Here is a 15,343-nt window from a genome sequence, read left to right on the forward strand (position 1 = left end):
AGGAGGTCACTGCCAGAACAAAATTCATCTCCTTGTTTCTAACTCCATCTCTGTGCGTGAGAACCACTGTCGCAACTGACTGGCAAGAGGAGATGATGGATATCTGCCCCTCCTGACTCAGCCGGAGCTGAGAACCAACCCAGAAAAGAGGCCATCTCCTTGAAATAAGCCATATACTGAGGTCTCTACCCCAGTAGCCATTTTTCACACCAACATGGCTTTCCTAGTGATGGGATCGCTCCACTAAGAGCCCCGAAGGAGCTCTGCAGTGTGGAGGTTGAACAGCGAAGCATGCCACTAATCCGGGCAACGCAAGCACTCCACGGTGACAAACGCGAGCAGTCTGGCCTTCTGAAGAAGGATGTGAAACATCTTCCACCGCAACAGGGATCTGTCCGGGGAAGGACAGCCGCAAACCTTCATCTTACCTGGGTGAGGTAGTAGACGTGGGTGTGAGGCACTGAGTAGAGGGTATTGACAGCGCCTCGGAAGGTGTAGATCTGCTGGTGGGGGTCTCCTACGAGGATTATACCACATTTTTGTGACAGGACAATATCCACGATGGCTGCAGGAGAACATCAGAGCATTAAGGGCGAGCCTGCTCATAAACCAAGGGTGAACTGTACAATAGCTCTTGCCCGTATGAAGGCAAGATCTCTTGCTTGATGATTCACGCCATTTAAGGGGTGAACACAGCTGCAGGAGACAGCAAGTTGGGAAGAAGCAAAGGGAAGCGCGCAGCTGACTGGGAGCTCTACAAATGTCCTCCCACTATTTCAGTCTGATGGTATTTTTTCCTGGGCTGGAGCTGCACAGCATCTTAATCCCAGACGTGTGAGCCCAGCACAAATCCACCACCCATCCCCCGTGACCCGGACTCAGTGCACACCTCAGAAAACCCTTCGGTCTACTTCGACCAAGCCTGCCCAAGGCTCAGTCATGCCAGCAGAACAATTGCTTCCACTGTGCACAGCTGCGAAAGCACAGTTGAACACCTGCAAGACAGGTCTCCAGTGAGTACAGGCAGGAGATGGTCTGATGAAGCCTTTGAGCTGATTTAATACCTGCTGAAAAGGTATTTCAGAAGACCAGGCCTTCTTCTGCCCCGCTTCCCTGGCTCCTCAGCACACAGTTTGGTCTGCTTAGATCCTTTTGCAGAACCAGTTCAACTTGTTTTGCAATAGAGAGGTGCTCTCCACATCCCCAGCAAAGAATCACAGAATCACAGAATGGTGGGGGTTGGAAGGGACCTCTGGAGATCATCTAGTCCAAGCCCCTGCCAGAGCAGGGTCACCCAGAGCAGGTGGCACAGGAACGTGTCCAGGCGGGTTTGGAATGTCTCCAGAGACGGAGACTCCCCCACCTCTCTGGGCAGCCTGTGCCAGGGCTCTGCCACCCTCACAGCAAAGAAGTTTTTCCTCATGTTGAGATGGAATTTCCGGTGTTCCAGTTTGTGCCCGTTGCCCCTTGTCCTGTCGCTGGGCACCACGGAGAAGAGTCTGGCCCCATCCTCCTGACACCCACCCTTTAGCTATTGATGAGCATTGATGAGATCCCCCCTCAGTCTGCTCTTCTCCAGGCAGAACAGCCCCAGGGCTCTCAGCCTTTCATCAGCACAGAGATGCTCCAGTCCCCTCATCATCTTTGTAGCCTCCGCTGGACTCTCCAGCAGTTCCCTGTCCTTCTTGAAGCAGGGAGCCCAGAACTGGACACAGGACTCCTGATGTGGCCTCACCAGGGCAGAGCAGAGGGGAAGGATGACCTCCCTCAACCTGCCAACAGCCTTCTGCTACGTGACTCAGGAATCCCCAGGGTGGTGCAAGGGATGGATAAGATTTGCACCCAGCGCTGGGGTGGGATGGAGCAGGTCTGCTGTTCTGATAGCTCAACCACTTCATGTCTTGCCGCTTTTGTAATAAACCACGTTCTTGGCTGTGCTGGTGTTCTGTTTGTCCCAGTTAGCAGCGAAGTGATAGGAAAACTTCTTTACACTGAGGGTGGTGAGACACTGGCCCAGGTTGCCCAGAGAGGTGGTGGAAGCCCCATCCCTGGAGACATTCAAGGCCAGGCCTGATGAGGCTCTGAGCAACCTGATCTAGCTGAAGACGTCCCTGCTCACTGCAGGGGGGGTGGACTAGATGACCTTTACAACCTTCCAACCCAACACAGTCTATGATTCTAAAAAGGTCTGGAAGGCATGTCTGGATGCTCAAAGCAACTGAAAGCAACCCCTCCAGCCGATGCACACGTACTCTCGTAGCCTGCTTACAAGCTGCCTTACTGAATTTGCAAGGATCTGGGACCAAACAATGGGTCAGTTATAATGGTACAGCTGAGGGGCAGATTTATTTTAATTGTGCTAATTCTCACACATCCCTGAGCACACGAACACCCTCTCCGTAAAGTGCTTAGGGAGGCTGCAGCTTTTGTCACCGCTCACCTGGAGTGCAGTCCTGTGCTTCATCGACAAAAATGGCATCGTATCCTAAGAGCTGAGGCTTGCTGAGCTGCCAAAGTTTCAAATACCCTGAGAGAAAGAACAAGGCATGCCAGTGAGACGGCAATTTTCTTATTATAAACCACCATGATTCTTAAAACAAGTCACTTTTTAAAAAAATAAATGTTTCTGGCCCTACTTCTTGCTTGGAATTTGCATGACATTTGGAGGGGTTGCAAAAGTCTCTATGGCTCGCAGATGTTGCTCTACCTCCCTCGGCTGTATGAAGCACGGAAAAAAAACCCCAAAACAAAACAACCTGACTGCACTGGTGGAAGGAAGGTACACCGAGGACTCCAAAACTCTTAATGCACAAGAAAAATGACAAGGAAGAAGTTTTTCCCCAGTACATGCTACCTCTGGCACTACCTGCACACATGCTAAGAAGGAAGAGGAAAGGACACGCCAGCAGCAGCGAGGAACAAACGCTCGCTGTTAGCATTTGTTCGCCCACCGTCTCTCCCATTATTCCTAGGATTTTGCTGCCAATCGCACACATAGTTCCACCATTTTCTGAGGCCAAATAGGAAAAACAAACAAACTTCCAGCTTTTGGGCCTGTTTTGAGCTCCCTGGTGAGCTACTGGCAGGAGAACAAGAATTTTATACTGCTCGTTCCTGGTACACAGCCAGGAAGAAGTATGAATCCCTTCAGTTTTCTGCCACAGCTCTTTATCTGAAGGCTATTTGACACCTGCGCTCTCTTACCATCACAAGTTATCTTGTATTTCTTCTCGACGTCTCCATCCAGCTTCTTCATGTTGTGCCATATCTCTTTCGCCTCTTCCACATTGATCTAGAAAGAGAAAACAGAAGGGTCTGGATACATCGCTTTGAGCAGAAAACCAGACCAGGCGCAGCAGATCTCGAAAGGCTTCTCTGAAACCTTTCTCCTCCTACTTCTTTTCTGTGTCACCACCAGTTAAGTTCTTCTCAACGCAGTCTTTTCCAAATGCGGCCCCCTGGAAAGAACATTTCTTTGGCCCAGCTATTAGGACAGTATAATACAAGACCCCCTAACTTCTGCACATTAACACTTTATGCCAGAAATAACGACTGCAAATTGGATTTCTGCTAGCCGGAGTGGGTCTGATCGGATGTGATCAATGTGGAGCAGAAAGGTTAATTTTCCCCACAACTCCAGCCCACGTTGTTTAAGTGTTGCTACGATGTCTGTACTCTACATGAGAATTTTGGGGTTCGACTTTGCATCTCAAAATGGCTACAAAAATGTTTATTGTCTTTACGTGCAATATCACAACGCCGTTCAGGCCCTGATAGAAATACACGCAATCTCTTCTCTCTTTTCCTTGCAAGGCAGAAACATCTGCACCAAGGAGAGACAGTGATAATCTCTCGAGAAAACCAGCTGTGCGAACAGGGAGAACAAACAAGCCCCGGTTCCTTTGGATTTGTCACAACAGGAAAAAAATATTTTGACAGCCAGTTCTTACAGCTGAAGCACAAATACCCACAAACTATGAGAGACGTGGGATAGCTCCAGCCCCTTCTAACTAACCCCTGCAGCCCAAGTCTTGTTTCATCTCAGGTACTCACTCTCTTTTCTTCTTGACTGGCAAGTTTTCTCTCGCCGTGAGTATTTTTGAACCAAATAGGAGCGTGCTCTTCGCAGATTTCATCGTCTGAAGAGGCAAAAAAGTTTTCAAGGGTCTGCGAGACTGTTTTCCCTCTTACGAACAGAGATTGTCCCTCGCGGTTCTGGATAAGGAAACTGATGGAGTAAACTGACATCTTGGAGAAGTTTAGTTTGCCTTTTTCTTTATAGCTGTGCCACAGGTGACAAAAAAAAAAAAAAAAGAAGAGAGAGAGACATGTTTACACACAAAAGAAAAGCCTGCTGGAAAAGCAAGCTCACTTTTGCTTCTCTTGCAGTTTTATAAACCCAGTTTGACCTAGTAATGGAATATCTTTAAAACCTGCACATATTTATCCTCACCGGATTCCTGGTAGAAGCACAAACTTGTTCATTTTATAGATTTTACAGATGAAAAGTCAAGCCAGAGAGATATTCCCATCATTCACCCCAGCAATTGCAGATTGTTTTCAGAGCCAGGTAAGAGGATTCCCCTCTTCTTCCAGGTTGTGGCTCATTTTCCCTTCCGTCTGCAGTTTAGATGGGCCAGCATAATTGGCCAGAAACTGTATTATTGGAACAACTCGGGTTAAGAAAACCCGTCCTCTGGTGAAGAAAAGCAGCGTTTAGAGGGGTTGTACCATGAAGTACAAATGGAAAATGTGAAAAAGCCATTCTCGGTGGCTTTCTATCTCCCTGTGGAGTTCTCCTTGGCTACAAACACAGGCAAAACAGTAAAACCAGCCCCTGGAACAGCAGTGGGGCTTACGGCAGCACAGTCCATGCCAGAGCAGGGCACGGAGTCCGCTTCCCCAGGCTCATATAGATGCTAAAGTCACTGGCCCATCCAACCTGAAAGAATTCGGAAACCGTAAACCACAGTCTGGTCTGAAGCAGGTGAAAGAAATAATTTCCCCCATTACTTTTTGCTTCCTCAAATCCTGGAGGCTTATTTCAAAACCAGACCTTTCTTTCCTGACATGTCTTATTTCCTTCACCACCGGCCTTCAACGAAGAGGATGAGGGGATAGAGTGCCCCCTCAGCAAGTTTGCCGATGACACAAAGCTGGCGGGGGCAGTGGCTGACACACCGGAAGGCTGTGCCGCCATCCAGAGAGACCTGGACAGACTGGAGAGTTGGGCAGAGAAGAACCTTATGAAATTCAACAAGGGCAAGTGTAGGGTGCTGCACCTGGGGAGGAATAACCCCCTGCACCAGGACAGGTTGGGGGTGACCTGCTGGAGAGCAGCTCGGTGGAAAGAGACCTGGGAGTCCTGGGGGACAACAGGATGACCATGAGCCAGCCATGTGCCCTTGTGGCCAAGAAGGCCAGTGGCATCCTGGGGGACATCAAGAAGAGTGTGGCCAGCAGGTGGAGGGAGGTCATCCTCCTCCTCTGCTCTGCCCTGGGGAGGCCACACCTGGAGTGCTGTGTCCAGTTCTGGGCTCCCCGGTTCCAGAAGGACAGGGAACTGCTGGAGAGGGGACAGCAAAGGGCTACAAACATGATGAGGGGACTGGAACACCTCTCTGATGAAGAAAGGCTGAGGGATTTGGGTCTTTTTAGTCTGGAAAAAAGACGACTGAGGGGGGATCTTATCAACACTTATAAATCCTTCAAGGGTGGGTGTCAGGAGGATGGGGCCAGGCTCTTTTCAGTGGTGCCCAGAGACAGGACAAGAGGTAACGGGCACAAACTCAAACATAGGAAGTTCCATCTCAACATGAGGAGGAACTTCTTTGCTGTGAGGGTGGCAGAGCCCTGGCACAGGCTGCCTAGAGAGGTGGTGGAGTCTCTGTCTCTGGAGACATTCCAAACCCGCCTGGACGCGTTCCTGTGCCACCTGCTCTGGGTGACCCTGCTCTGGCAGGGGGTTGGACGAGATGATCTCCAGAGGTCCCTTTCAACCCTATGGTTCTATGATTCTATGAAGGAATCTAAAATCCACACTCACTGTTTGCCGACACTTCCAAATGCTAATGAATGGAAGGTCTTGCATGTAACGTTTCTGGGGAAGACACTTTTCCCCCTCTCTGCAACAGCTTTGTTAAATGTCACGTAAAGGAAATTCAGATCAGCAAACTTCTCCGCATACTTGACCAAAGTTGAGGTCTTTCCTGTACCTGAAGAACAGAAGAAAAAGCAGCCAGAGTCAGGAATGAATGAATCCGCACGTCTCTCATCAGCTTTACCTTCCCGCTCCTGCTCTCCTGACTGCACAGCAGGACTTCTTGCAGCTAATGGGAATTTATTCACCGACTCGACTGAAATCAAGCAGAAGCTGTGGAGAAAAGCAGCTTTGAAAAATGGCACTCTGCAGCCTAAAAGCTTTAAAAAAAAAATAAAATCATTTTATCACCCAATATTCTAGAAGGTACTGGTTCTCACGAAAGACAGCTTGGTAAATGAAATGTTAGAATTGCTCTTTTGAATGATTCATGAGCTCATTCCCTTGTAAAATCTCCCACTAAAGCTGCTCTCCTTTACTCCAGGTTGCTGCAGGACCGCGCTGTCCACACCTCATGGCAAAGCTGTCTCGCTCGTGGAGTACCAATCCCAACAGAAACCTGAGACCACAAGGGCTCTGCACATTTCCTTCTTTGCCCCTTTCCATATCCTCAACGATGACACAGTGTCAGCAAACTGTCACCTTGCTGGTCACACTCCTCCCAGAGGACTCGTCAGTGTTGGACACAGCAGGTCCCAGCACAGATCTCTGCAGGACTCCACTCTCCATGTGGAAAACTGACCATCTGCTCCTACTTTTGCTTCCTACCTTTTAACCAACTATTCACCCATGAGGATCATGAGGATTTTTACCATTTTTCCTGGGACAGATACCGGGCTCACTGGTAGATTGCTCCCACGTCACCCCATAACTCCACTGCCACGGCAGCTTTCAGCAGGAAGTCACACTCAGCTACTAGTTTGGTCACTTCACCCTGAAGTTCCTTTACATCTCCTGGGTGGTGCAGTCCAGATCATGAAACGAACTGTGCCAACGCATATTCCATCCGCAACCTTTCCCATGTGAAGGTGAGACTGACCTCACCTTGATGGGGCCAGGCTCTTTTCAGTGGTGCCCGGGGACAGGACAAGAGGTAATGGGCACAAACTTGAACACAGAAAGTTCCATCTCAACATGAGGAGGAACTTCTTTACCTTGAGGGTGGCAGAGCCCTGGCACAGGCTGCCCAGAGAGGTGGTGGAATCTCCGTCTCTGGAGACATTCCAAACCCGCCTGGATGCGTTCCTGTGCAACCTGCTCTGGCAGGAGGTTGGACAAGATGATCTCCAGAGGTCCCTTCCAACCCCTACTGTTCTGTGATTCTGTGATCTCTATAGGATGGAACCCCTATAGAGAAGGATCCCAAGGCTGGTCCTTTCCAAGACCTTCTATGAGGAACACAGATGCAGAAACGTATTTACCTTTTCTGTCACTGCATCCTTCACTCTAAGGCATCCTTTACACTGCAATCAGCTAACAGATACTTTGGCAAACATCCTCATCCAGACGTCTGAAGAGGGATTACGAGTCTTTTATGCTTTTTGCCAGCGGTTCCTCAAGCTCTTTTTCTGCCCAGACTTGTTGGGGTTACACGTAACCTGTCAAAGCTCATGAACGTTCCCATTTTTGTCATTTGGACACAGTCACTTTGCACAGACACAAGAAACAACTATTAGTGGTTTCTGTACTGTGGTGCTTAGCTGTACGTGCCCTTTTCCAAGCCTGTTCTGGCAGCGAGCCTGCATTAGCTCCGAGCCCCCGGTGTGGTGTCTTTAGAGGAAACTCTCTGCAAGTGGAGGGAGATAATTTACTTTTCCTTTTCTTTTTAAAAAGACTCCATCAATTTTATGCGCTTCCCCTTTTCAAAACAGCGCGCAAGTGCCGAAGATTTCTTGGCTTGTGTTGCTCCACAGGGATGCTAAATCTAAACAAATAAGAGCGACTCTGTCTAGCGGCCTGCCGACAATAACAGGTTGAGCACGCGGCTAAGCAACACACGGAGAGTCGCTTCTCCTCTCCCCGGTTCCCAACAGGCCGCTCTGGGCAGCCATCGACAGTGCCCAAACACTCGGTTTCGGTATCGTGTCCGATGGTGTAACCACCACCATGCTTCCCATTCCTATTTCTCTGCAAAAGCTTGCTCTGATTTTTTGTGTTGATTAAAAGTAAGGTTAACGCCCCCTGGCACCCACACAGTTCCTCGACGGAAGGAGCAGGGCGGGAAGGGGCAAAATTAGAGGTTATGCGTTTATTTTTACAATATAATTTCTGGCTCTTACCTGCAAATGCCATAATTTTCACTATTTGACCATGCTCAATTTTGTGATTCAAAATCCTTTGCTGTTCATGGGTCAGCTTTACTTCAGGCCAGCTCCTAAAAGCAGGAAAAAAAAAAAAAAAAAAACAGAGAGCGAAAGGAATTGAGAAACAAAATCCTCCTACATAAAACAAACAAATCAACTCGCAGCAGAAGAAAACCAATTTATCCCACCCCACAAGCAGGAAAGCGACACCGGAGCAACTTGGTTATTGTGCAAATGAGAAAAGCAGGGAATAAGAAAACACTGGAGATAGCAAAAATAAAAATTAAACCTTGGGGAGGGTTATATAGGAAAAGCTCTTCTCAAGGGCCCTAAGCCATGCTTTAAAAATAAAATTGGCACCCCGGCTCCTTAGGCTTATTGAAAACAAATAGCGATTTGGGGTGTTTTGTTGCTTTTGAGAGCACGTACCTTAAATAGCTCTCCGATCTCTCAGCGTGTAAGACAGATCAATTATCTCTGCCTCTCAGGGGAGCCGAGAGCTTTGATTAACGTTAAGAAAGGAAATTCAGCCCTTCTGGCTGGAGTGCAATTGTTTTATTCGCGACGGTCCGAAACCTGTAATCAGCCAGCAGCGGGAACCGTCTCTTCGCACAGGGTCCTCCCCGGCACCGCGCGTAAGGGGGCAAAGCCTTGGTGAAGTATCCTTGACATTTCCCAGCTGGCGGTGAGACGGCCGCCCCTGGGACCCGTCTTTTACTGAACAAGCAAAATCTGCTCAGAAAAAGACCTCAAATGGAGGGCTAGAACAAAAAGGCTGGGAAGCCAAGAAGCACTGAAACCTCAACATCTGTTTACCTTTGATTTATTATTTTTATTTTGTTACGACTTCTCTCCCTGTCGTACCTCGGATCATCGGTGATTTTATTGGATTTATCTCTGCTAGGCCTCTGTGACGGATGAAAGCACTACTATCTCCCTTCTGTGGGTGAGGAAAAGGAAACTAAACGACTCAAACCAGAGTAATTGCCACAGAAGGGGAACCAAGCCTGGACCTCCACAGGCCAGGAAAGCATTTCCCTCCTTACTGTCCTTCCTTCCTAGGCAGCGAGCTACCAAGCAATTCTAACTTCTAATAGCTATATACATATAAAAATTAGTATATAACAGTTATCCAACAGGATTCAGAAAACAGGAGCCAAATCAATATCCTGCAGCTGATATTTCATTTCCACTCGTGCACAGAAAGCTGTGTTCATAAACGAACGGCCGCATTATTGGCGCTACAGTAACATTACCAGCAAGCCAGCCTCCATTTTGGCGGACTGAAGCTTGTATTTCTACAGGAACGCGCCGTTAAAATTAAAGCAGGCGCTCTCCCCTCCTTCCAGAGCTTCTTATCCGTAGGGAGAGCGGTGATTTGGGAGGGTTTTTTGGGGTGATTTGGGCTCCGTGAAATTTCAGCAGCTGTCACACTGGAGCGCACAGAACCGTGTTCTACTGATACCTACTGAACTCTACTGATTTACTGATCCATCGGTAAATAATGACTTTTAAATTCAGTCAGTGCTTGGTAACTCAATTTTTACAGATTTAGGACCTGATTCTGGTTTTCCTCTGAGAATTTGGGTAGAAGATGGCAAGGAGCAGAATAAGGTTTTGTACTAATCGTTGTGAATCTCAAAGTCTTGTCAACCAGCCCCGGCCATGAAACGTTTGCTCCCCCTCCAAGGTTCAGCGCTCCACCAGGGCCCTGCGTACGTGCATTGCTCGGATCACCTAAAATAACATTACCCGGACCATAAGTCTTGTCTGCAGCGTGACACCGGTGTTTCCTCTTTTACCATCTGCATAGTTACGGAAGTATTTTCCATCAGATACAAGCAGTAGAAAATATTGTAATGGATCCTGGTAGGAAGGACAAAAGAGAAACTATCACTGAGAAATCATCGTTAACAAATTAAACGTCTGCAGCCACCTAAGACTGCCAAACACCTTGAATACTTCCAACGGAACGATGCACAAAGCCCCAAGTGCTCTGGGAGTTGCAGGAGACAATATTAATATTTTAAAGTACAGTTAGTCACACCTTGGGAAGTGACTGCGATGGCAGCATGGGGACAGCTCTGTTTGTGGCCTCTCCCTCACTCCTGCTGTGTTTGTGTTGCAGGGTCTGCCACGCAAACATGACCTGGGATCAGAATCCACAGGATCCTTTTGCTCTCCTGAACCGCTGCCAGAGTCTGGGGGAGCCCGAGGGAGAATTTGGGCTCGTTTGGGCCTCTGAAGTGAACCAGTTTCAGGAACTGTCTTATGATGACAAGTGTGTTACCCCTGACAATACTTCGTGGTGCTTTGCCACTGCGAAGAGAAGAGCACAGAGGCTCTGTGGTTTTAATTCCGCCAGCAACAGCTGGTTTAAAATTAACCTCCATTCTATGTCAGGGTTGACACCACCGAGGTTTTACCTCTTTTAGTGCACCTTTGTTCCTGTGACCTAACAGCCGCCACCTCGGGTCACGCTCCAGGACAGACTTGGTGTCTCACACTAGGTGGCCTGCATGCCCAGACTCGCTACTTGCTCTGGGAGCTGCAAACAGGTTCCAGGCAGTTCCTTGAGGACGTGTTTCCTCCTTACACCCTAAATTACAAACCTCGAGGGGTTTGAAGAGATAATGGCAGAAGAGACACGGTCATATGCCTTTGTAGACAAAAAGGCTGATGGCATCCTGGAGTGCATCAAGAAGAGCATGGCCAGCAGGTGGAGGGAGGTCATCCTCCTCCTCTACTCTGCCCTGGGGAGGGCACACCTGGAGTCCTGTGTCCAGTTCTGGGCTCCCCGGTTCAAGAAGGACAGGGAACTGCTGGAGAGGGGACAGCAATGGGCCACCAAGATGATGAGGGGACTGGAACATCTCTCTTATGAAGAAAGGCTGAGGGATTTGGGTCTTTTCAGTCTGGAAAAAAGACGACTGAGGGGGGATCTTATCAACACTTATAAATACTGAAAGGGCGGGTGTCAGGAGGATGGGGCCAGGCTCTTCTCAGTGGTGCCCAGCGACAGGACAAGAGGTAACGGGCACAAACTCAAACACAGGAAGTTTCACCTAAACATGAGGAGGGACTTCTTTCCTGTGAGGGTGGCAGAGCCCTGGCACAGGCTGCCCAGAGAGGTGGGGGAGTCTCCGTCTCTGGAGACATTCAAAATCCACCTGGACACGTTCCTGTGCAACCTGCTCTAAGTGAACCTGCTTTGGCAGGGGGGTTGGACAAGATGATCTCCAGAGGTCCCTTCCAACCCCTACCATTCTGTGATTCTGTGCGGATCTGCGATTCCCATTTCTTCCATTTGAAATTGTTCAAGGAGATGGAGATGGGACATGGGTGACTTTGACCATGGGCTCTCATTGCTAGTGAGTGACACCCTCTGTCTGCCACACCTTCAGCAGGTGTTTACTCAAGTTAATGACCTTACCCAGCAATTATCAATCACTAAACAGGAGGGCAAACAAACATCCTGATTTCCCTGGTTGGTAACCTGAGCACATGGCCCATGGTTGAGTAAGCAGAGAATGAACCATTCTCCCATGTGTAACACAGGTCAGACCGTATCTCCCAGAAGGCAGCTTACAGAACCATCTTCCTTCTGGCTATAGATTCCTTTTCCAGTGCATTTTCTTGCCAGTCTTCCCGTAAGAAGAATTTACATGCCTCCTTAGTCCTTATCTCATCCTCACCGCAATTCTGAAGCACCCTGTGGGCTCTTACCTGCATCACCAGGCACCTCTGTGAATAAAAGGCGCAGGACGGATCGCTACACACATGCAATGGGTGTCCATGGGACTCATAGTGTGACTTAGGAGGAGTGAAGGGAGTAACTGGTCTCAGGGAGGTAATAACTGCATTAAATTGTTGCAGCTGATGTCTATCTGTTTCTAATCAGAAAGTTTCTACAGTTGCTTTAAAACCTGCTTTTGTTTCTGAAAAAAATTATTTTTCTTGACCACTATTTCCCAAAAAGCAAGCGGGCTGTGAAACAGTCCAAGAATTAAAGCCAATTTAAAGGCAACGCTCCGGAATGTTTCTGCAAAAAGCTAGGGATGTGCACACTGTTCCTCACAAACTGCATACACCGAGGAACTGAAGAACCCGAAGCAAGAGGAACGTAATTGCTCATGAGCTTATAATCACTGTATATAGAATGACAGAATCATTTAGGTTGGAAAAGACCTTTAAGATCAAGTCCAACTGTTAACCTAACACTGCCAAGTCCACCAGTAACCCACGTCCCTCAGCACCACGTCTACGCGTCTTTTAAATCCCGCCAGGGATAGCGACTCCACCGCTTCCCTGGGCAGCCTGTTCCAAGGCTTGACAACTCTTCTGGTGAAGAAATTTTTCCCAATATCCATCCTAAACCCCCCCGGCACGACTTGAGGCCGTTTCCTCTTGTCCTATTGCTTGTTACTTGGGAAAGGAGACTGACCCCCCCTGGCTACCCCCTCCTTTCAGGGAGTTGCAGAGAGCGAGAAGGTCTCCCCTCGGCCTCCTTCTCTCCAGGCTGAACACCCCCAGCTCCCTCAGCCGCTCCTCACAAGACTCCTGCTCCAGACCCCTCACCAGCTCCGTTGCCCTTCTCTGGACATGCTCCAGCCCCTCAATGTCTTTCTTGTCGTGAGGGGCCTAAAATACGTATTACAAAGACGTATTACACATCGCCATGGCTAGAAAGAGGCAGGCAGGAAGCACCTCCCCACTCCTCACCTGTTGGTGATGGCAATGTTCCTGTCTCTCATGGCGTACAGCAGCGTGGCAATGCAGTAAAGCACCTCGGTCACATCCACGACAGAGAGGGTAGAGCAGGGTCTCTGCAGACACGCCATCAGCTTTTGGATGTCGCTGACGCCATCGGAGAAAAGCACCATGACGGCGATTATGGCCCACAAGTTCTCAAGCTGGTAGAGGCAACCACAAGAAAGAGCTAATAAAAAGCTTGGCGCCTTCAGGAGCAGGGAAAACCCGCTTTGACACTGAAAAAACACTTATGCCGTGATGAATAGTTATATCCTCTTCAGTCACCCTGAATAGTACCAAATAACACTCCAAAGGGAAAACTTTAGATGCAGGAGGGCAGATATGACCTTAAAGCACCAGCAGTTGTTAAAACTTTTAAATAAATCAGTTAATAGCTGTGAAACCTACCCCCGTCCTGCTCTGTAAATGCGGCAGTTTGTTGGTGATGCAGACTTCAGCCTTGGAGAAGAGGTGATGCCTCTTCAAACATCGGAGAACCGCGCTGGGATCTACCTTCCGTTTGGTGGATATGGCAGACACGCACCTGCGCAGAACAAGAACAGCCGTATTCGCAAAGAAGCCTTATCAAGTGAGTTTATTTCCAAAGTAAATAATGCCTCCTCCAAAGTACCATTAGTCGGGCTGCGGCAAGTTGAACTATGCCTTGCTGCGTGCCCTGCAGATTTGATGGGATGCATTCAGCAGCGAGGCTGAAAAGCACTGAACTTGGATTTCCAACCCTAGTTCTTGTTCCTGGAGCCATTTAGAGACGTAATTCCCAGCTCCGTTACACAGACCTGTGCTTAAATACTTTGCTGCATGAAGCCCTTAGCCTGCAAGTTCATCCTGGCTGTCTCAAAGACGGATCTACCTTGCTCTTAAGCCAATTTGACTCTTCTCTTTGCACCATCTAACTGCCATACAAAATTGCGCTCTAGAGTAGAGAGATCTGAACAGAGCATTTGCTTTTATCAGGGACCCAGCGAGGTCTTGGGCTTGGTGCTGAGCTATGACTGATAAGTGTCAGCGCGGGTCCAGGAAAGCAGCCTTTTGGGAAAGGACAAGAAGAAAATACGTTGGAGATAGGAGGGACCAGGAAGAAGAGCTCACACCCTCTACAAGATGTTTGTATTTTGGCTAAATCCAGGAGATGCTGAGCCTCTCTGATCCGGAGATGGAAAAGCAGTGCTGACATGACAGATCCTGAAACGTAAAGGGATGCTAAAAGGGACACTTAAATTGAGTCTCATTCTCTCCACCCTGCAGGAAGCAACCATAGAACACCTCCCAAGCTTGTTGTCGGGTGCCAGAAGGCAGCAAGAGAGAGGACAGCCCAGCCTTTTTTGATTTTGTCATCTAATGCTTATCTTGGAGATACTGCGTTACGCGCGATGGAGCCCTGCTTTCCTGGGGATGGCTGAACACCTGCCTGCCGATGGGAAGCACTCAATGAACTCCTTGTTTTGCTTTGCTTGTGTGCGCAGCTTTTGCTTTACCTATTAAACTCTCTTTATCTCAACCCACGAGTTTTTTTTTCCTCAACTTTTACTCTCCCAATTCTCTCCCCAATCCCAACCGGAGGGAGTGAGCGAGTGGCTGCATGGTGCTTATTTGCCAGCTGGGGTTAAACTACGACAAAGTGTAAAGTCAAGTGTTGAAGTGGACTCACCTGATCAGCCCCCACACACATCCTTCCTGCTCCTTTGTTATGGCGAAAACCTCCAAGATCTGCGCAACTCTGTGCAGGGCCATGTCCTCCTTCATGAGGTACCGATGGTACAGCTTTTTCCAAGGAATGAACTAGAATGTGAAGCACATATCACCATCTTTCACCTCGCAGCATTGGAAAATAGACTGCTTCTGGCAATAAGCCAATCAACGTGACTTCTGAAGAAGACCTGATGTTCAAAAAGTCCCTGTAGCTTGATGGAAACAGGTATCCAGCATGAGATGGGAAAGGAAAGAGAAAACAGAGGGAAAAGAGAAGAACTTGTTCTTTGTGGCCTGGAAACTTGTCTATTTTTGGCTGTTTTTTCTAGAATGATGGGAACAGGGTGATAATGGTTCGGTTCAAATGTGAAAGCATTAAAGGAATGAGAATATTTTTAGCACTATTGCCCAGATCTGGCCTGAGCGGGGTCTGAGTGCTTAAAATCCCTGTGTCCATGAAGCTCTACCCTCCCACAGC

The 15,343-nt window shown here is 48.5% G+C and overlaps 1 protein-coding gene across 4 annotated transcripts in view; it reads right to left on the bottom strand.

Moving 5' to 3' along the window:
* The window catches only part of FBH1 (F-box DNA helicase 1), a 33,464-nt gene that overhangs the window by 11,602 nt on the left and 6,519 nt on the right, over nucleotides 1-15,343 (bottom strand). For all 4 annotated transcript variants that reach the window (XM_074573161.1, XM_074573162.1, XM_074573163.1 and 1 more), the window contains 10 exons: nucleotides 14,825-14,955; nucleotides 13,564-13,699; nucleotides 13,126-13,316; nucleotides 10,156-10,269; nucleotides 8,380-8,474; nucleotides 6,047-6,215; nucleotides 4,054-4,282; nucleotides 3,205-3,292; nucleotides 2,441-2,527; nucleotides 429-565 (listed from right to left, as the gene is read on the bottom strand). In XM_074573161.1, coding sequence (XP_074429262.1) covers nucleotides 429-565; nucleotides 2,441-2,527; nucleotides 3,205-3,292; nucleotides 4,054-4,282; nucleotides 6,047-6,215; nucleotides 8,380-8,474; nucleotides 10,156-10,269; nucleotides 13,126-13,316; nucleotides 13,564-13,699; nucleotides 14,825-14,955 — 1,377 coding nt within the window. The remainder of the gene's footprint in view (nucleotides 1-428; nucleotides 566-2,440; nucleotides 2,528-3,204; nucleotides 3,293-4,053; nucleotides 4,283-6,046; nucleotides 6,216-8,379; nucleotides 8,475-10,155; nucleotides 10,270-13,125; nucleotides 13,317-13,563; nucleotides 13,700-14,824; nucleotides 14,956-15,343) is intronic.

Source organism: Larus michahellis, chromosome 1 (genome assembly GCF_964199755.1).
Source record: "Larus michahellis chromosome 1, bLarMic1.1, whole genome shotgun sequence".
NCBI lineage: Eukaryota > Metazoa > Chordata > Aves > Charadriiformes > Laridae > Larus > Larus michahellis.